Genomic DNA, 21,955 nt, shown 5'->3' with positions numbered 1-21,955 from the left:
CTCCTTCCTTGGAGGTTTTTCAACAGAGGCTAGATGGCCATCTGACAGCAATGAGGATCCGGTGGATTTTGGGGGAGGTGTTTGTGAGTTCCCTGCATTGTGCAGGGGGTTGGACTAGATGACCCTGGAGGTCCCTTCCCACTCTGCTATGATTCTCCATCAGGCCTCCGGAGGAGGACAAAGTCTAGCTGTGGCTGAGTCACCCAACCTCAGAGCGAGAAAACAGGCTGCTGCTTGCCTGCCCTGGAGCAGGAAGAGGGCGGGTCCTAGCTGGGCTTCAAGTTCTGCCGGCAGGCTCCTGCCTCACCAGTCCGACTGCCATGCCGTACCTTGCCATGGGCCCGTGGCTCCTGCTCGCCGCAGCCTGCAGCTTTGGGGCAGCCATGGGGGAGCCTCGTGGGGCGTGTAACTCCCCTCCCCACCAGTGGTGCCGTTCCAGAGAGCTTGCCCGGGCCTGCCAGGTAAGAGGGAAGAGGGCAGGATGACTGGCAGCTGGGCTTCTGCCAGGGCCCCATTGCCCCAAGCCTTCTCTTAAGGGGGACTCCATTCACAGGGGCCAGTCTGAGCTCCAAGCCTTTTGGTGTGGGGCAGAAGCAGGAGAAGGCAGTCGATGACCCATAGCCGTTAGGCAGCCTGGACTTTCTCGCTGGAATTCCTGCTGTTGCCAGTGGGGAAGGATGCCTTCAGAGGTGCGTCACTGGAGCTCTTTGCAGTACAGCAGCTGCCTTTGTTTCTCCCTGAAGTTGCTGGGCAGGTGCTTTATGTGGAGCGACTGCCTCCCAACCCCAAAGACTGTGCAAATAAATGGGACCCGGTTGCCTTCACGCGGAAGTGTTTTGTGCACAGCCTGGCTGAAGTGTGGGAGGCTGCCGCAGGTGTGAGGCCAGACGGCGTGGCTCTCCTTGCATCAGAGCCCTTCTCACCTGCTCCCCCAGACCCTGCTGTACAACCTCTGCCCCCTTTCAAGGAGGGAGGCCTCAATAGGACTCGCAAAGCCGGGGCGGGGGGGAGACCTGATTCTTCCTAGCCCCTAAAGCTTGGAACAAAGCTGTAGACAAGTGGAATCTTTAAGACCAACTAAGTTTTATTGGACCTAGAGCTAGGAGTTAGGGGGCAGTAAAAGGACCCTGGTTGGAAGGGATCCAATTGCTGTGGAGTCTGCGGTTATGGAACTTGAATTCCCCCACCTAAACTTTTTTTTTTGCTGAGAAACATTTGTTGAAATTTGCCACAAGATTCCCAAGAATGGAGTGTCTCTTTGTGCTGGCACAGGGCAGCGTAAACGCTGAGGGGTGCTGGGTGGTGTGTCCCTCCCACCCGTGGCCTGCCCAGCGCCCATCCATCCAGGCTGGGGCAAGGGAGGATTTGGTCATCCGGGGGGGGGGGCATCAGCAGGCCACTCTTGTGCCACCCTGAGCACATCGCAGAGGGCTTCAAGCGACTGAGGCGTCATTTAGGATTCGCTGGAAGCAGGTAACTCTTATTTCTTCTTCCTGTTTCGGATGCCAACAAGTCCTACTGGTCCCTGAGGCGCAAAAGTGGGGCGCACCCCCATTCCCACCCCTGGCCTGTACCCCCCCTCCCGCACTAATAACATCACCGAGTCACAATTTTGCGCCCCCAGAAGGCTAGCGCTCTAGGCAGCCCTCTAGGCACTAGTTTGCCTAGTGGCAGGGCCGGCTCTGAGGACATCACAGGGATGGGATGGCCCCTCCCCCAACTTCTGCCGAACTGCCTGGCCCTGAAAGTCCCAACTGGAGAGCGCCGCTGGGGAAGTCCCCCATGGAAAAACCCTCCCTCCCTTCCCCACCCCCGAGCCAACAGGGCAGCCAGAAGCCTTGTGCTTTCACTTCGTCTTTCTGTCAGGGACTTCTTCGCCTGCCTGCAAACCAGCCGACTCCCCTGCCCCAAGCCCCAGTTCTGCAGCTCGGGCCCTGTTGCAGCGGGGTGGGGGGGAGCAGAGGCTCCTAGGACAGGTGGTGGCTGTTGAGCGGCCAGCTCCCTTAGAGAGAGAGAGAGAGAGAGAGATGATAGATAGATAGATAGATAGATAGATAGATAGATAGATAGATAGATAGATAGATAGATGATAGATAGATAGATAGATAGATAGATAGATAGATAGATAGATTTATTGTCATTGTTCTCAAAAAAAGGAAAATGAGAGCAACGAAATGAGGTGCTCTTCCACAAACATACCAACACATCAACACTAAAGAAAAGACATATACATAAACCATTTAAATACATCTAAAACAAATAACCATTCATAACACTACATTTAGCCTACATCTAAAACAAATAACCATTCATAGCCCTGCATTTAGCCTAACCACAGCACTTGGATAGAAGCTGCCCTTAAATCTATTTGTCTTAGCCTTCCACACTCTATATCGTCTGCCCGATGGTAAGATCTCAAATAGCAAGTGGCCCGGATGTGAAGGGTCCTTTAAGATCATTTGTATCTTCCTTTTACATCCCATATTATACAGATCCACCAATGAGGGGAGACAGCATCCACAAATCTTCTGTGCTCTCACCATCACTCTTTGGAGCACCCTTCTCTCTGCTTCCGTGCAGCTCCCAAACCACACGCAGAGGCAATAAGATATAATGCTCTCAATGGAACTACGATAAAAGGCAACCAGCAGACTCCCTGACAGTTAGGGATTCTGAGGCCCTGGCTGAAGTCACGGATTCAGGAATAGTGCCCCTGCCCCCGGAAGTTCTCAAGGCAGGAGATGCTGGGGACAGCACTGGGGACTCTCTGTGTAGAAAATGGGGGTGAGGGGCTCCATTGCCACATGTTATTGTTTCAACAGCATGGCAGGGGTGGGCTGGATTCCTGCCTGGTGTCCGATGTGGGTGGGAGGGAGGGCTCTCCTTGGCTCCTGCAGGGGTGGTGGGGATCACTTAGGATCATGGCCGCCTCCTGGCACCATTTCCCCTGCGGGGACGCACACAGGCTTCCCCCAAAAGGACTGCCCTGCGACTGCTTCAGGCTGGGGAAATGGCTTTGTTGGGGAGGGGGGGGGAGCTCAGAATTATGATTATTGTGGCTATTATTACTTTATATGCCTAGCCTGCCTTTCCTCAGGGCGGCTTACAATAATAGTTGAAGCACCCCCCCAAAAAAAAAATGAAAACCAAAGATGAAATAACAACCCCCCTCATCCCTCCCCACATGCCCAGCAGCTGAGGACAACCTGCGGCTCCCCTGTGATGATAGGGTCGCCAAGTCCAATTCAAGAAATAGCGGGGGACTTTGGGGGTGGAGCCAGGAGACATTGGGGGCGGAGCCAGGGACAAGGGTGTGACAAGCATAACTGAACTCCAAGGGAGTTCTGGCCATCACATTTAAAGGGACAGCACACCTTTTTAAATATCTTCCTTTCATAAGAAATAATGAAGGATAGGGGCACCTTCTTTTGGGGTTCACAGAATTGGACCCCCTGGTTCAATCGTTTTGAAACTTGATGGGTACTTTGGGGAGAGGCACTAGATACTATACTGAAAATTTGCTGCCTCTGCCTCAAAAAACAGCTCCCCCAGAGCCCCCGAAACCTCCAGATCAATTCCGCATTATACCCTATGAGAATGGATCTCCACATAGGGAATAAAGTGCTCAGCAGACGTTCCTCCCCCCCCCCCACCTTTCTGGCGACCCTGAAGGGAGGGATTGGCCTCTCTACTCACGAGTTGCTGCCAACTTCTTTCAAGTAACACAGACACCCAATCCCAAGAGGAAGCCTTTCCAATCGGAGACAAGCCTCTGGAGGGGGAAAGTCACATGGTGGCTTTGGGGGTGGGAAGGCTGGGAAAGCAGAAGAACCCCCACTGGGACCTGGGGATTGGCAAGCCTATGGGATGAGGACTCACCCCCAGCTCATCTATGCCCTCCCACATGAAGAAGCCACACTGGTGAAGAGAGACCTCCGTTATTGTCTTTCCTCCATCATTTCTTCCCCTTCTTGGCTCCACGCCATGTACCCCTACCACCAAGAGACTGTCCACTGGTAGCCTTTGGGGGGGGGGGCGTGGAGGCAGGGGAAGGACAAGAATTTTTTCTGTCATCACTTGTAAGATTGTGTTATGGAAGAGGATTGTGCGGGGGAGGACATATGTGACGGACTGCCCTTTTTAAGAGGCTTAGAAGTGGTGTACCAACAGCTGAAGGGCTGTGACAGGTTAATTCTTCACTGATTGGTTGGCATCAGCTGAACAGAAGAAAGTCTTCAGAGAGAACTGGATGCTGAGATCACCAAGTCAGATCAGATTCCTGCCTTAACTAAGAAGATGTGTGCTGAGGCCACAGTCTTGAGAACAGTCCCCTCAGAAAAGGGGGTTTAGGGCTGACAGAGCCTTGACTGAACACACTCTGAATTCAGCACAGTTTGAACACAGAGAACTGGGGGAAGGTTTGGCAAGGAAGTTTGGGTAGCAGTAGAAGACTCCCATTCAGGCCAAAGGAATGTGGATAGACCTTCTAGGGAGAAGAGAAGAAGATCCCCTAGCCAGTTAAACAAGGAGAAGAGAGGTCTTGGAGTACAGGATTCTGTGGCCATTGTGATTAGAAACTACCTGCAGAGACCTTGAAAGTCAGTGCACCACTCAAGAAGAGTGCTGGTATTCCAAAGAGAAGGGGGTCTGGATACTGGGCAGAGGGCACCAGCAATTGCTCAAATAAAATTAACTAGAGAGTTTGGGAAAACACTGGAACAAAAGCCTCTCAATATAAAAATCTAAGTAACTGTGAATAAATTAAGAACCTCTCATTAACCTGATATATGAGATCAAAAAGTGTGCTTGTGCTAGTTTTACCTCTGTGATTTCAACCCCTAATTTCACCCGATCCTTTCCCCCTTGACATTAAATAAAAGCTTTTGTTACTTTTGAATTTTAAAGTGTCTCAAGTGCACTTCTCAAGGGTTTAAATAAAGAGAACCTTTTTTCCCGCCAAGGGCCATTTGGATATTTATAACATCATTTGCGGGCCAGCAAGGAACTCATTAGCATATCAGACCACACCCTCTAATATTAGTATCTTAACTCATTAGCATAGTAGGTCACACACTCATTAGCATATTAGGCCACCACACCATCTGGAGTAATCAAGTGCTAATTGAACTGGTGGTAGCTGGCTCCCACCCCTCCCTCCCTCTCTCCATGTGGAAACTGCAGCTGCTCCCAGCAGAACTTTAAAGGCACCCACATACCCCACAGCAGTCCTTCACAATGCCCACCATTCAGGCTCCACAGCCAAAGAGAGAGAGAGAGAGAGAGAGAGGCGGGGGGAGAAAGGGAAATAAAGAAATGGGAGGAAGAAAGAGAAATAAAAGGAAATGTGGGGAAGAAATGGAGGGAAGGAAGGAGAAAAGGAAATAAATGAGGGGGGAACTTACCTGAACTGCGACAGTGACTTCCAGCCCTGGGGAGGCTGCCGTTAGGCTGGGCCCCCACAATCCCTACCAGGCAGCCCTGTGATCCCAGCTGGCCCCAAGGAGGCCACCATGCATTGCAGCTTGGCCTCGCAATCCCTCTAGCCTACTGGGCCCTGGGGAGGTTGCCGTGCAGCACGGCTGGGTCCTGTGATCCTCGCCAGCCAGCATTCCCCACCCCTGGTTTAAATTAAAGAGCAATCCTATCCCTTCCCTCAGGTTCCTGGGCTCAGCAAATAGCCAAAATATGTCTTACTGGCACCGGGTTGGACAGCCACAGTTTCTTCAGGGAAGAGGGAAACATGTTACCAGGGCTGCTCAGTCAGTGAGAGAAATGGAGGATAAATCTAGCCTCTGAGGGAGAGAAGTGGAAGGGGTGCATCATTACCAGAAAAGAATCCTGAACCCTGATCTTCCCAGCTGGGGAAGACCTCCCTTTGGCTGAAATCCCAAAGAGCAACGGCCGTGCAGAGAGCTGAACAAAGGCAGCCTCAGAGGTCTGCCTGTGTTCAAATGCTGACGGAGAAGGAAGAAAATAGTCGGGCCAAACCATGTATGACCAGGCTCAGAGCCATTGCGGGGAGGGCCTGCGGTGGCCCTGCCCCCGACTTTCAGGCAAGGGCCCCCAGCCCATGGCCTACCCTCCCTGCCACAGCTGCGGCCTCCACCACGGCCTCCTGCCTCCCCTATGACTCAAACCACATGGGGTGGGTCAGCAGGAACACCCACCGCCCTTCTGGCACCATTTGAAAGGCCACTGACCAGATTCTGGGGGGGGAGGCTGGTGGCTGTTCCTGCCACCCCTCCCATGCAATTTGAAGAAAGGCCACTTACGGGATCGGGCAGAGTATAAATCGAAATTTAATTTAAATTAAATTAAATTAAGTTGGGTTGTCTCCGTGCTTCTCCAGCCGGCTGCAAGAAGCAGGAAGACCCGGCCTGCCAGCCCCACCTCCCTTTCTTTCTCTCTGGGAGAGGGAGGAGAAGTGGCGCCAGTCTCTGGAGAAGCTGGAAGACCAGCCTTGCTAGCCCCACCTCTCCCTCCCCTCCTGCTTGCTGAGTGAGCAGGAAGGGTGAACAAGAGGCGGAGGGTCTCCGTGTTCCTTGCAGTCTGCCGGCTGTGAGAAGAAGCATTTAGACCTGGCCTGTCGGCCCCACCTTTTTAGGTCAGGGGGCTGCTTAAAAATCTGGGTGGAAATCTTACAGACCTGGAAATCTTACAGGCATGTTCTGAACCTCGTTGGTCTCCTGTGACTGTATTGTAAAGACTGCGTCTCAATGATAAATAAGCCTCCAAACTGAAGAAAGACGGATGAAACGTCTTGATAGCTAGATTGGAAAGACTGCTTTTGAACAGTCTTCTGTAAATGTCTTCTTGCTACATGCTCTTGTCTATTTGAAGTTCTATGTGCAAGCTCTGTCAGGACACCACTGACCTTACATTACACTGTTTTGTTGTTTAAAATCTATGGTGTCTCTTAGCAGTTTTTTTATTTACACAAGTTCCTGGAGGTTCTCAACCTGCTGGCCCGCAGTGGGCTGGCAGGAGGGATCCTCCCCCGACATTGCCAGCGAGATGACATCACTCGCAGTGATGTCACGGCGCTGGCGACGTTGCGTGCCGGCTGCTCTAGGGGCTTCTGGGGAAACTCTATGGTTTCCCCGGACGCTCTAGCAATTTGAGAGGGGAAACTCTATGGCACCTATTGTCAAAGGCTGCGGGGGACTTGGCAACCCTATGTGTATGACTAGAATTCCATGGGTGGATCCCTAAAAATAGCAGCCCCCGGGTGGGGGAGAGGCGGGGTGCAGCTTCAGTCAAGATCACAGTTCTGGGGAAGATGGAGGGAGGGGGAGGCAGGGGAGATTTCCAATCAGAAACAGGCCAGAGGGGAACAGTTTGTCCTGCCTGTGTTTCATCCCCCCCACAACACTTTTGTGAAGCAAGCTAAGGCAGAGGGACTGCTGCATGGGCACCCAAACAGCTTCGAACCCAGCTCTCAGTCCAAGACAGTCAGTTCGCAACAAGGTTCGCATCTGATTCTCATGCATGATGCAGGCCCAAGTTTGCTTCTTGTGCATTTGGTTTCCATAAAAGGAGCACGTCTACGGCACATTTTTATCCATTGCTGTTTTACAAAATCCAGGTTTGAACGCTCTTTCTCTCTGCTTCCAGCTCTGCCTCTTCACCACAAGAGCGCCTGGGTGTTAAGCTCACTTTTCCATCAGACAGAAAAACCACTCCCTTGGCCAGTGAAAGGCTCACGGGAGATGGGGGGCGGGCATGCAGGCAGTGTGCAGTGCCAGGGGGAGAGGGAGGGGGCTGCTCCTCATGTTCTGTCTGCCTTCCGGTGGTGATTTAAAATTTTGGTTTGATGTTTTAAATGTTTTTATTAATACTATAAGCCTCCTTGAATTCCGTCAGAAGAAAGGTGGCTAATATGTCAAATGAATAGCACTGAAGGGCAGGTGACCCCACTGCAGCCAAGGAGGAGGTATGTGTGAATTTAGGGGGAGGTATTTGCTAATTTCCTGCATTGTGCAGGGGGTTTGGACTAGATGACCCTGGAGGTCCCTTCCAACTAGGGTTGCCAAGTCCCCAGCCTTCCTTCCCCATGTGTGCGCGACACAATGACATCACCCAGAAGTGACATCATTGCACTGGTGACATCGCTCGCAGCCCGCTCTAGACGTTTCCAGGAAAATGCTATGGTTTTCCCAGACGCTCTAGCCATTTGGAAGGGGGAAATTCTAATGTACCTATTGTACCATAGAGTTCCCAATGGCTAGTTCCCTCCCAATGGCTAGAGCGTCCAGGAAAACCATAGCGTTTTCCCGGAAACGCCTAGAGTAGCCACTGTGTGACATCACCATTGCTGACGTCACTTCCGGGTGACGTCATCGTGCCAACGATGACGGGGGAGGTTCCCCCTGCTGGCCCAATGTGGGTCAGTGTGTTGGGAACCTCCCGGGGAACCCCCACCTAGACTGGGGGGTTGGCAGCCCTCCTTCCAACTTGATGATTCTATGAGGGGCAGGAGATCCAGGGTGGACAAAAAGAAAGACTACTTTACTCAGCGAGTGATTAAAATTTGGAATTTGCTGGTGGAGGATGCGGTGATGGCCACGGGCAAAGGGGTTGGACAGATTCGTAAAGGACAGGGTCTATCAGGGACGACTCACCAAGGGAGCCTCCATCTTCAGAGACATTCAGTCCGGCTCTGAATCCCACAGCTAGGAGGCCACATCTGGGGAAGGCCTCGGCCTCTCTGCCCTGCTGTTAGCCCTCCAGAGGAACTGCTTGTCCACTACGTGAGACAGGATGGTGGGGCTAGATGGACCCTCACTGGTCTGATCCAGCAGGGCTCTTCTGATGTTCTTCTCAGGGGAAGGCCTCGGCCTCTCTGCCCTGCTGTCAGCCCTCAAGAGGAACTGTTTGTCCACTACGTGAGACAGGATGGTGGACTAGATGGACCCTCACTGGTCTGATCCAGCAGGGGCTCTTCTGATGTTCTTCTCATGGGAAGGCCTCGGCCTCTCTGCCCTGCTGTTAGCCCTCCAGAGGAACTGCTTGTCCACTACGTGAGACAGGATGGTGGACTAGATGGACCCTCACTGGTCTGATCCAGCAGGGCTCTTCGTATGTTTTCATGAAGACCTTGGCCTCTCTGCTTGTTGTTGGCCCTCCAAAGGAACTGGTCAACCACTGTGTAAGACAAGAGGCTGGACTAGATAGACCCTCACTGGTGGGATCCAGCAGAGCTGTTCTTACATTCCCACGAAGGCCTCAGCCTCTGTGCCCTGCTGCTGGCTCTCCAGAGAAACTGCTTGGCCACTATGTGAGATGGGATGCTGGGCAAGATGGACCAATGAATTGATTCAGCAGGTCTCCTCTCATGGCGTATCAAAAAAGGCTGAAAGCACAAAGAAACAGAAAACCTAGTATTGGTGCAATATATACATGAACAAATTCAATTATGTGCAAAAAACATAGTGCCGGTAATTTTATATATAAACAAAGCCAAAACAGGAACAATTTTGCACCTGCAATAAAATCGCACACTGCCAAGTAAAATAAAACAGAATGCCAAAACATGTTTTTGGCACAAAGCTTTCAACAGTGGCTTTATGGCCGCAATTAGCACAATCCTATATAAATTGTACTGCAAAAGACACAATGCCTCTCAAGAACCAGCAAGATAACCAAATTAATTTATTGGGGGGAATGAAGTACTCCTTGTATAAAACCAGTCTCCAAATATTTCTGCATCAACACATGCGGCAGAGGATGTAGCGCAATGCGAATTTCAAACATGTATGCTGGTCTTGTTATTTGGAGCAGAGATACCCAGATGTGGAGAGTTCATCCTTTTTTGGGGAGGGGGAGGCTTAACCTATAGTTTTGGGTTGGCCGTTCCCCTTCCCCCTCCTGATGGTTTTACATCCCGGGGCCTGCCTTCCAGCTGCAGCCTGGAGAAGAGAATAGGGTTGCCAATCCCCAGGTAGGGGCAGGGGATCCCCCGGTTTGGAGGCCCTCCCCCCGCTTCAGGGTCGTCAAAAAGCGGGGGGAGGGGAGGGAAATGTCTGCTGGGAACTCCATTATTCCCTATGGAGATTTATTCCCATAGAAAATCATGGAGAATTGATCCGCGGGTATCTGGGGCTCTGGGGGGGCTGTTTTTTGGGGTAGAGGCATCAAATTTTCAGTATAGCATATAGTGCCTCTCCCCAAAATACCCACCAAGTTTCAAAAAGTTTGGACCAGGGGGTCCAATTCTATGAGCCCCAAAAGAAGGTGCCCCTATTCTTCATTATTTCCTGTGGAAGGAAGGCATTGAAAAGGTGTGCCGTCCCTTTAAATGTGATGGCTAGAACTCCCTTTGGAGTTCAATTATGCTTGTCACAGCCTTGATCTTGGCTCCACCCCTAATGTCTCCTGGCTCCACCCCAAAGTCTCCTGGCTCCACCCCCAAAGTCCCCAGATATTTCTTGAATTGGACTTAGCAACGCTAAGAGAGAAGGCTGGCTGAGGGGCGGGGCGATGGAGACAGGCAGGAGCCTGCTGTGGGGCTGGCACAGCAGCAGAAAGGTGGGCAAACCATGCCCCACAGCTAAGGTCACTGGTGGGTAGGGTTGCAAGGTCCAATTCAAGAAATATCTGGGGACTTTGGGGGTGGAGCCAGGAGACTTTGGGAGTGGAGCCAGGAGCAAGGTTTACGACAAGCACGATTGATCTCCAAAGGGAGTTCTGGCCATCACATTTAGAAGGACCGCACACCTTTTAAACGCCTTCCCCCCATTGGAAATAATGAAGGATTTGGGCACTTTCTTTTGGGGCTAATAGAACTGGACCCCCTAGTCCAATCTTTTTGAAACTTGAAGAGAATTTTGGGAGAGGAACCGGATGCTATGCTGAAAATTTGGTGCCTCTACCTCAAAAAACAGCCTCCCCAGAAAACCCAGATACCCACAGATCAATTCTCTGTTATACCCTTTGGGAATTGGTCTCCGTAGGGAATAATGGAGTGCCCAGCAAACATTTCCCTCCCCCCCCCCCGCTTTCTGATGACCCTGAAGCAGGGGGAGGGGCTCCAAACTGGGGGATCCCCTGCCCCCACCTGGGGATTGGCAACCCTGCCAGTGGGGCCAGTGGAACAGAACAGTGCCAGGAAAAGCAGCGTAGCCCATCCCTGCATCCTGCCTCTCCTGGAAGGAAGGCCCCACAAACAGGTTCTTGGGCCAAAGGCAACCCCCCAGGCTGTGGTCCTGGCGCAGCTGCTGGCACAGCAGTGGGCACAACGTGCCGGGTATGCCGTGCAGAGAGAGGAGGGGGAGCCAACCTCTAGCTTGAAGTTTCAGTCCCCCACTGGTGCATCAAGTTCACAGCCCCAGGGCACTGCCAAGATTGGTGTCTGGGGCTTCATCCCAACCCCCACGGCTGCTCTGCTCCTCTGACCGATGCTGACTGGCGCTTCTCTCTCCGCCTGGCCACCGCAACGTCCAGGACTTGGTCAGAGGCTGCAGCAGCCTCCGGTAGTGCTTGTGAAGGCTTCTATGTTGCCGAGATCCCACGAGTTGTGGGGTTTGGGGTGCTATTTATTTGATGCTAATAAATCAGTTTGTTGGTTCTTACAGATTTTAAATTATATATTGTGTTCATTGTCTTTGCAAGACACCTAAAATTTGGTTCTGGAGAAAGGCAGGTTAAAAATGCTTTAAGTGAATAACCCTGGCTCAGGGTGCTTTTCTAGGAGTCCAGCTGCCACTGTGCGAGCCATTAATACCGCACATGGGTCTTAGGAGGGGACAACTACACAACAGACTCGTTTTGCTCTGCAGGCTTCTTTTCACAAAGGGGCTTCTGGATCCCTTTTTTTCGGGTTCATCTGGGGCTGGTTTGGAGGCCAGCAATGCCAGAGACCCCTTTCCTGACATAGGGACGGGGGGAGGGATGGTGGCTCAGTGGCAGAGCATCTGCTTGGTAAGCAGAAGGTCCCAGGTTCAATCCCCGGCATCTCCAATTAAAAAGAGTCCAGGCAAATAGGCGTGAAAAAACCTCACCTGGAGACCCTGGAGAACGGCTGCCAGGCTGAGTAGACAACTTTGATGGACCGAGGGAGATCTGATTCAGTAGAAGGCAGCTTCATATGTTCGATTTGTTTCTCTTTAGGGGAGGGATGGTGGCTCATTGGTAGAGCATCTGCTTGGTAAGCAGAAGGACCCAGGTTCAATCCCCGGCATCTCCAACTTAAAAGGGTCCAGGCAAGTAGGCGTGAAAAACCTCAGCCGGAGACCCTGGAGATCCGCTACCAGTCTGGGTAGACAAGACTGACTTTAATGGACCCGGGGGTGGGGGGGGGGTCTGATTCAGCAGAAGGCAGCTTCATATGTTCAATTTGTTTCTCTTTATGGGAGGGATGGTGGCTCAGTGGTAGAGCATCTGCTTGGTAAGCAGAAGGACCCAGGTTCAATCCCTGGCATCTCCAAAAAAGGGTCCAGGAAAGTAGGCATGAAAAACCTCAGCTTGAGACTCTGGAGAGCCGCTGCCAGTCTGAGTAGACAAGGCTGACTTTGATGGACCCAGGGGGTCTGATTCAGTAGAAGGCAGCTTCATATGTTCATATATGTTCATTTGAACCTGGTTTTAAGGGAGGGATGGTGGCTGAGTGGTAGAGCATGTGCTTGGTGAGCAGAAGGTCCCAGGTTCAATCCCCGATCTCCAGCTAAAAGGGGTCCAGGCAAGTAAGTGTGAAAAACCTCAGCTGGAGACCCTGGAGAGCTGCTGCCAGTCTGAGTAAACAAAGACTGGCTTTGAGGGACCCAGGGGGACTGATTCAGTACAAGGCAGCTTCATATGTTCATCTGAACCTGGTTTTAAGGGATGGATGGTGGCTCAGTGGTAGAGCATCTGCTTGGTAAACAGAAGGTCCCAGGTTCAATCCCCGGCATCTCCAACTAAAAAGGGTCCAGGCAAGTAGGTGATGGAGATGGAGGGACAGTGGCTGAGTGGTAGAGCATCTGATTGGTAAGCAGAAGGACCCAGGTTCAATTCCCACTGGCATCTCCAAAAAAGGGCCAGGCAAGTAGGCATGAAAAACCTCTGCTTGAGTCCCTAGAGAGCCGCTGCCAGTCTGAGTAGGCAAGACTGACTTTGATGGACCCAGGGCGGGGTCTGATTCAGTAGAAGGCAGCTTCATATGTTCATGGGGAGGGATGGTGGCTCAGTGGTAGAGCATCTGCTTGGTAATCAGAAGGTCCCAGGTTCAATCCTCGGCATCTCCAGCTAAAAAGGGTCCAGGCAAGTAGGTGTGAAAAACCTCAGCTGGAGACCCTGGAGAAAGAGCTGCCAGTCTGAGGAGACAAGACTGACTTTGATGGACCCAGGGGGGTCTGATTCAGCAGAAGGCAGCTTCAGCTGTTCCTATGACATGTGCGGTGGGGGGGGGGGCCTCTTGCAGGTGGAGCAGCTCTGTGCCCAGAAGGCAGCCCCCCAGAAATTCCCACCGGTCTCCGTGGAGCTGTACTACGAGAGCCTGTGCCCGGCCTGTCGTGGATTCCTCTCCCTCCAGCTCTTCCCCACCTGGGTCATGCTGAATGAAATCCTGAATGTCACACTTGTGCCTTACGGCAACGCCCAGGTAAGAGGCCTGGCTGGGGGCCTCAGCTGGCTGCGGGGGAGTTTGGCCACACAAGCACACTCCCGCTGAGCTCGGCCCTTGTTGCAGGAGACGAAGACGGAAGGCAAGTGGCACTTTGACTGCCAGCACGGGGAAGAGGAGTGCCAGGGGAACATGATGGAGGTGAGCCCGTGGAGGGTGCCTGGGTGGTGTCCAAGGGGGGGGGCAGGCAGTGGGAGGGCAGGGTTTGTGGCTCTTACATGGGCCTGGCTGGGGGGGCCTTTGGCTGCCTCTTCCCTCTCTTCTGCCTCCCCCAGGCCTGCCTCATCCACCTGCTGGAGGACGTCAATCTTTTCTTCCCAGTCATCTTCTGCATGGAGTCAGGCAGCCAAGTTGTGGGGAACCTGTTGCCGGTATGCCATCCGTTGCTTCTGCCACACATACACACACACCTCAGGGCTGAAGGGGGGTGTGTGGTCCGCTGGAGCCAGACACAAGAGTCTCCAGGCCAGGCTCCCGGTCTCTCCTGCACAGCGTAGGGCGTTTTGACTTAGCACAGCAGGGTTGCTGCCGGCTCCAACGCAGGAGGTATCTGGAGACTTTGGGAGTGGAGCCAAGAGCAAGGTTAACTTGCCTAACTGAACTCCGAAGGGAGTCCTGGCCATCACATTTAATGGAACCCTGGCTCTTTTCAATGCCTTCCTTCCACTGGAAATAATGGAAGATGGGGACACTTTCCTTTGGGGCTCACAGAACTGAACCCTGTCTTCCAAACGTTTTGAAACTCGGAGGGTGTTTTGAGGAGAGGAACCAGATGCTATGCTGAAAATCTGGTGCCTCTACCATAAAAAACAGGGCCCCCCCCCCTCCAAGAGCCTCAGATACCCACAGAACAATTCTCAACTATATCCCGTGGGGGATTGGCTGCCATAGGGGATAATGGAACGCCCAACAGATATTCAACCCTCCCCGCTCCCGCTTTCTGGTGACCCTGAAGTGGGGAGAGGGCCTTCAAACCTGGGGATCCCCTGCCTACAAATGGGGACTGCCTACCCTCTAAACAGTCTTGGGCATAGAAAGGAGGCCCTGAGTCTGACAGAGGGCTTTGGGCACACAGGGAGGTTCCTGCCTGGCCACGAGTGATGTGGCCCTCCGTCTCGGGGTGTTGGGGTGGGGGTCTGGCTTCCGAGGGCCTGCCCTCTATCAATGTCCCATTGGATGCAGCCAATAAATGTGCCCCCCAAGAAATCATGGACTTTCATGTCAGTTGGGGCAGGGTACTGCCTACAGAAGCCTCAGCCTGCCCCCTCCCCAGTTCTGCCAGCAGATGGCGACCTGTCCTAACTGACATGAAAGTCCATGGGTCGCCATCTGCCAGCAGAACTGGGGAGGGGGCAGGACAGGTCGCCATCTGCTGGCAGAACTGGGGAGGGGGCAGGCTGAGGCTTCTGTAGGCAGTAGTGGTAGAGCATCTGCTTGGGAAGCAGAAGGTCCCAGGTTCAATCCCCGGCATCTCCAAAAAGTGTCCAGGCAAAAAGGTGTGAAAAACCTCAGCTTGAGACCCTGGAGAGCCGCTGCCAGTCTAAGACAATACTGACTTTGATGGACCGAGGGTCTGATTCAGTATAAGGCAGCTTCATATGTAGGAGGGACGGTGGCTCAGTGGTAGAGCATCTGCTTGGGAAGCAGAAGGTCCCAGGTTCAATCCCTGACATCTCCAAAAAAGGGTCCAGGCAAATAGGTGTGAAAAACCTCAGCTTGAGACCCTGGAGAGCCGCTGCCAGTCTAAGACAATACTGACTTTGATGGACCAGGGGTCTGATTCAGTATAAGGCAGCTTCATATGTTCATATGTTTGGGGAGGGATGTTGGCTCAGTGGTAGAGCATCTGCTTGGGAAGCAGAAGGTCCCAGGTTCAATCCCCGGCATCTCCAAAAAGGGTCCAGGCAAAAAGGTGTGAAAAACCTCAGCTTGAGACCCTGGAAAGCCACTGCCAGTCTGAGTAGACATTACTGACTTTGATGGACCAAGGGTCTGATTCAGTATAAGGCAGCTTCATATGTACCCTGCCTTCTCCTTCCCGCCCCCCCCCCCCGCCGCCACACACATACACACGCTATGGCGCCAATGGCTCCGGTCAGCCTTCTTGTGTCCTGTCCGATGGGCGTCTTTCTCCAAGGCTGGAGAGGTCAGACCGCATGTGTGGAAGACCCAGGGAGACATGTCCCTGCACAACCACATGGCACAGCCGAGAGCTCGTTTCTGGTGCACAAAGAGAGCCAAGTGGGGGACAGCTATTCTGGTGAAATGAGCGCTGTGTGGGGATTCCGCGGGTCGATGCTGGGGGCAGTCGCGCTTTCCTCTGGCACGAGGAACCTTTTGCTGCTGCCTCTTGGAGCTTCCTGCCCCAGAGGAAAGGGTCGCCACTGGCAGCACAAGTCCACAGGAAGTGGCCCATGAAGTTCCGTGGGGCGGGTACCCCTCATTTCTCTTCATTGTACAAGAAGAGTCTTGCAATGATGCAAATGACCTTCTAGGGTAGACCTGTTTTTTTAAAAACAGCACTGATGCTGCTCAAGGCCCAATGCCCCCTCCAACACGCTCTGGATCTTACAGTGCCTGAAGGTTTATGCTCCTGAGCTGTCTATGGACAACGTCACGGCCTGTGTGAAAGGAGACCTCGGCAACCAACTGATGCATCAGAATGCGCAGCGCACCGAGGCCCTGAAACCACAGCACCAGTATGTGCCCTGGATCGTCATCAATGGGGTAAGTGGCAGGCAGAAGGCCAGATGTATTGCGGGGAGGGGGAGGCAGGACTGCCAGCCTCCCGGTAGGGTCTGGGGATCTCCTGGCATGCAGAGGTGAGGACCAAGACTCCCTCTAAACTGTGGGATTTTGTGAGCAAACATTCTACTTTGTGAGCTACTGGCATCAAAGCTGTGAGCTCCTTCATGAATTAGTTTGCTCTGGGGGCATTCTTCCTGAGCTAAGATGAAAATGTGTGAGCTAGAGGCTAAAAGACTGTGAGCTAGCTCACGCTAACTTAGCTTAGAGGGAACCCTGGTCAGGACCCCTGGAGGAGACGGCAGTTTTGGAGGGGGCACTCAATGGCATTAGACCCCACGGTCTCTGAGTAATTATGGGTCAGCTAGTCAGCAAGTAGAAGAAACTGAATAATGGTCTACCCCAGGGCTCGGTCTTCACTCCACTTAAATCTTCACTCGGTCTTCACTCCACTTAAATCTTCACTCGGTCTTCACTTCACTTAAATCTTCACTCGGTCTTCACTTCACTTAAATCTAAACATCTCTGATGTTCCCAAGACAATATCCATGCCGATGACATGATGATTGAAAGGACTGAGGAAGCACTGACTAAGGACCTTGAAATTCTGGCTGGCTACTACCATAAATGGCAGCTTATTCCAAATCCAAGGAAAACTAAATGCTCCTGTTTCCATCTCAGTCACTGAATGTCTGTCTTCATGGCAACCAGGTTTCACACAACTGGACACCCCGGGCTTTATTTTCTTTTTCTGGGGGAACATAGCAGAAGGGAGTTCTGGACTAGAACCTCTTCATGGAAACAAAATTTAGAAAAAATGTTTAAAAGTTCATGAGGGGCACCTGTGTGTTTCTCCTTCATTCCCCTCTTGAGAGTTCCGGCACCTCTTTTCCCAGAAGTCCTTTGGCATTAACCTGGACCGGACCTTGAGCTAGAAACACCATCATACCAAGCAGCAAAAATACGCACACAAAACAACATTCTTTGTAAATTATGTGGCATGACTTGGCCTGCTTCTGCTACGCTTCGATGCTCAGCTTTGAGGCTGGGGTCTAGTGCCGCAGAAGATGGGGCTCAGCAGCCCCAGGGCCACAGACTGGATGTCCAGCTCAACACAACGATGAGAACCGTCAGTGGATGCATTAAACCCACTTCAACGTATTGGCTACTGCCCATGTTGTGCTACATCACTCCCCTGCATCTCCAAAGGCAAGATGCTCTTCTTCGTGAACATAGACATTTTACTGCGCTCTGACGGGGCACTTGGGGGGTTTTCTCCCTCCTCTTTTTGTTCTGAGTAGTGACAGCTGTCGAAGCTGAGCTGGCTTTAGGAACCATTGCATAGTGTTTTTTTAAAATTGTTAATATATAGTTTGTCTTTGGAAGCCGCAGGGAGGCTGCCTGGAGATCTTTGAAGGAAATGAAAATAAGCAAATGAATAAAGGGAGGGGAAATCTGTTTTAAGTGTGAGTGACCCTTCCTTGCCCCGTCCTCCTTGGCCTGTGACAGGCCTCAGCCTCTCTGTGCTGGTCTCCAAATCTCCACCCAGAGCTCTCAGACAGCCTGCCTTTTTTCTCTAAAGCACCAGTTGTTTCCGACTCTGGGGTGATGTCGCATCACAACGTTTTCACGGCAGACTTTTTTATGGGGTGGTTTGCCCTTGCCTTCCCTAGTCAGCTACACTCCCCACCCCCCCCCCCAGTAAGCTGGGTAATCATTTGACCGACCTCGGAAGGATGGAAGACTGAGTCAATCTGGAGCTGGCTACCTGAACCCAGCTTCCGCCAGGATCAAACTCAGGTCTTGAGCAGAGCTTAGGACTGCAGTAATGCAGCTTTACCACTCTGCACCACGGGACATCTCCTTTTTCTCTAGGCATTCCTTGTTTGGCTCTTCTCACTCCTCCCCCCATAGCATCTTCCCCACCATCTGGAAAGGTGTGTGTGTGTGTGTGTGCACGTCTTGTGCATTGTGTGGTGGTGGCCTCAAGTCTGCCACGGAGGGGGCGGGGGGGGGGGTAGGGGCAGAGCTCCACATGGCTTCTCTCACCGTTCCCCTTTGCTTTCCCAGGAGCACACGGAAAAACTGCAGGCTGTGGCCATGGAGGCCCTCTTCACGCTGGTCTGCACCTTATACAAGGCAAGTTTCCTTTCTGCCGTGAATCTGACTGGGCAGGTAAAAAGTCACTCGCCAGCAACCTTCCAATCCTGTCTCCTCTCTGTAGGAGGAAGGTCCTTTCCTGTCAGCCTTAGCTGAGCCATCTCAGGGTTAAAATGCTGGACACACACTTCTGATATGCACAGAGGGCTTCCTCAAGCACAAGTGGGGCTGGAGTAGGGGGGGGAAGAAGAGGCAACTGCTGCCTGGGGGGGACAAGGATTTCACTGAGCTCTGCCTTGAGAGTAAAGGAGCAGGGAGACTTTGGAGGAGGAGGAATTCACAGTCAGATACTTAACTTGCAATTTGAGATCTAGCCAAGTTCTTGGGAATTGCAGAGGTATCTTGGCAGGATTTGTGCTGTTCCAAGCAACACTGTCTTCTGGAGCTGAGCTGGTGTTTTTTGCTCAATGCCCAGGCGTTTCATTTTAGGCACTGTTCCATGGGCTTTCATGACAACTGGCACAATAGTAACCTTCTTCTCCCAGAGGTTTGTAGGTCCTGGTATTTAGGGATCTTCGCCTGTTCTTTCTTTTCTATTCTGCTGTCTCCTGTGAACGCAATGCCAACAATCCAAACCCTATTTCTCATTTTCCCCCTATAAATGCGATATCAGCGGCATTATGCTTTAGGTCAGGGGTCCCCAACTGGTATCAGTCCATGGTCTGTTAGCAACCGGGACGTGAGTTGTATAATTATTTCATTATATATTACAGTGTAATAAGATAACACTGGATATATATCCTGCCCTCCATTCCGAATCTCAGAGCAGCTCACAATCTCCTGTATCTTCTCCCCCTCACAACAGACACCCTGTGAGGCGGGTGGGGCTGAGAGAGCTCTCCCAGAAGCTGCCCTTTCAAGGACAGAGTCTCAGAGCAGCCTACAATCTCCTTTCCCTTCCTCCCCCACAACAGACACTCTGTGAGGTGGGTGGGGCTGAGAAGACTCTCCCAGAAGCTGCCCTTTCAAGGACAACTCCTGCAATAGATCTGGCTGACCAAGGCCATACTAGCTGCTGCAAGTGGAGGAGTGGGGAATCAAACCCGGTTCTCCCTGATAAGGAGTCCCCATACTTAACTACTACTGCAAACTGATGGAAATACAAATGTATCATCCCAAAACCATCACCCCCCTGCCCCTCGGAAAAATTGTCTTCCACAAAACCAGTCCATGGTGCCAAAAAGGTTGGGAACTGCTGCTTTAGGTGTTTATCTTTTTGTAATCAGAAGTTATAATAATATTAAATATAGTATTATAGGTTCTAAATAAGCTTCGTTGGTCAGATCTGCCTTAGCTGGCAAAGCTCCTCTAGGAAGGACAGAAGGAGGAGAAGGGAGGGAGGGCTTTGGAAGTCATAGATGGAAGAAGGCACGGGGGGGGGGGGGGATGCACAAATTCAGGATTGTTGGTTTTGTTAAAAACGGATTTGGGTGGGGGGAGGGTAGTAGTGGGGCTTCTCTCCCTCTTTGCAGTTCTGAGCTCTGCTCTGCGTTTTCTTGCCCTGTAGGGGGAGCTGCCTTCAGCCTGCCAGGAAAAACTCCTAGCCTCGCCTTCTCCATCCCCACAAAATACCTGCCTGAGGTATTAAATTCAGGCCAGGCCTTCTCCCACTCGCCAGACCCCTGGAGCCACAGCTCCCGCCTGAAGCAGACCAGAAGCAAGAACCTTTCCCTCCCTGCCCACCACTGCCTGCTGCGCCTCCGGAAAACCAGTCGCCACCCGCGGTGTTGCACAAGCCAAGCAGTGGCTGTCTGCCCCTCTGCCTACAACCCTGCAGAAGAAAAGGGGGCTGCTGCGGACGGAAGGGCTTTCCCTTCTCCCACACTGCTGCTGCTTGAGCAGACCTGCAGAGTTGGTGCTTGGGGGGGGTGTAGGACCATACAGCTGAAATGGTGTCTGCTTGCTACTGTGACTCCTAAAGGCGTGGGAGTGTCACGAGCCCAGTCACCCAGACCCTGTAATGTCTGGAAAAGACAGACGCTCTCACATCAGTTACATTGAGACAAGATATTTCGGGAACTTGCTAAGCTACTGTGGATTTTTTCGCATGCTAAGCAGAATATTTTACATGTTTCCTGTGAGAATCTTTGTGTGCCTATGTCTTAAGCTGAGACCTGAACGCTGTATAATAAAGGCCGCTTGCTTTGCAAGCTGAGCATTTTCTCCTCAACACGTGTGTTGTGTAGTTCATTCCAACAAGTGGCGCCTGAACAGGGACAGCTCAGCTCCCGGGACAAGGGAGAGCTCCTGCTTTCAGGTATCACCTGGCACAGCCCAGCAGCTCAGCTCCTACTTACCAAATGCCTGGCCTAAGGTCCCCGAAGCGCACACTCCGTCGTTCTCAAACGACCCCTTTCATTTGGTAAGTAATGGGTGGACAGTTTTCTCAGGCTGAGCAGAAACATTTAGGTGAGTTAAAGTTTTTGATCCAAAAGTCCGGCGGGTCCATCACTTCTGGCCAACTTAAGACTCTGTTACAAGAGATCAGTAAGCAATGCCCCTGGTATCCGAAGGGAGGTTCTCTTAAACTTCCGGACTGGGAGAAGATAGGGAAGACCTTTCACACAGAGCCCCAAGCTTCTATTGAACGGCTGCAAGTCTGGCATAAATGCAGGTATGCAGTAGAGAAATTTATGCCCGTTTTTAACCCAAGCCAGCTCTCCAAAGATTGTCCCCTAAAAGGCACTGGTGTCCAACTAGTGCCCCCTGCCCCTCCTCTTCTTCCTCCTCCTTCCCCCCCCCCCCCCTCCACCAACAGATCCACCCATGAGCCCACCATCTAACGCCTCGGGATGTATGGTCTGTGAAGTTTTAGAAAAGGAACTTGATCAGGCTAAATTGGAAGATGTCCCAGAATTGGCAGAAATGTTGTCTATTTGCCCTGTACATTTGACAGGGGAAGAGTTGCCTGACCTTTTATCGGTAAAGGCTGTCAGAGATATGGGCATAGGGGAAACCAATGTGCAAAATCTTTTAGAAGGACTCTCTAATGGATACACTGTGAAATGTGCTTTACAGAACCTTGTCAAGGTACCTACGGAAGGAAATCCAGCCCATAGTTTTGCAACTGTCTGTCAAAAGCTACAAGAGCCCTACAAAAGCTACAAGAGCCAGTTTGGTGTAGTGGTTAAGTGTGTGGACTCTTGTCTGGGAGAACTGGGTTTGATTCCCCACTCCTCCACTTGCACCTGCTGGAATGGCCTTGGGTCAGCCATAGCAATCTCAGGAGTTGTCCTTGAAAGGGCAGCTGCTGTGAGAGCCCTCTCAGCCCCACCCACCTCACAGGGTGTCTGTTGTGGGGGGAGAAGATATAGGAGATTGTAAGCCGCTCTGAGTCTTTGATTCAGAGAGAAGGGCGGGGTATAAATCTGCAATTCTTCTTCTCTTCTTAGACCTTATCAATTGTCTTCAGGCAGCAGACAGGTTGATAATCCTGATGCAGCAGGAAAATTG

General features: G+C 52.0%; 1 protein-coding gene across 1 annotated transcript; it reads left to right on the top strand.

The window, feature by feature from the left end:
- Positions 1-231: 231 nt before the first annotated feature.
- Positions 232-20,672, top strand: IFI30 (IFI30 lysosomal thiol reductase). Its single transcript, XM_060233419.1, has 7 exons — positions 232-461; positions 13,397-13,576; positions 13,664-13,738; positions 13,873-13,968; positions 16,172-16,324; positions 18,413-18,481; positions 20,010-20,672. The coding sequence occupies exons 1-7, from the start codon at positions 321-323 to the stop codon at positions 20,088-20,090; spliced, it is 795 nt and encodes a 264-aa protein (XP_060089402.1). The 5' UTR covers positions 232-320; the 3' UTR covers positions 20,091-20,672.
- The last annotated feature ends 1,283 nt before the right edge of the window (positions 20,673-21,955 follow it).

This window comes from Heteronotia binoei, chromosome 2 (genome assembly GCF_032191835.1).
Source record: "Heteronotia binoei isolate CCM8104 ecotype False Entrance Well chromosome 2, APGP_CSIRO_Hbin_v1, whole genome shotgun sequence".
Classification (NCBI taxonomy): domain Eukaryota; kingdom Metazoa; phylum Chordata; class Lepidosauria; order Squamata; family Gekkonidae; genus Heteronotia; species Heteronotia binoei.
This window is presented reverse-complemented; position numbering and strand designations above follow the sequence as displayed.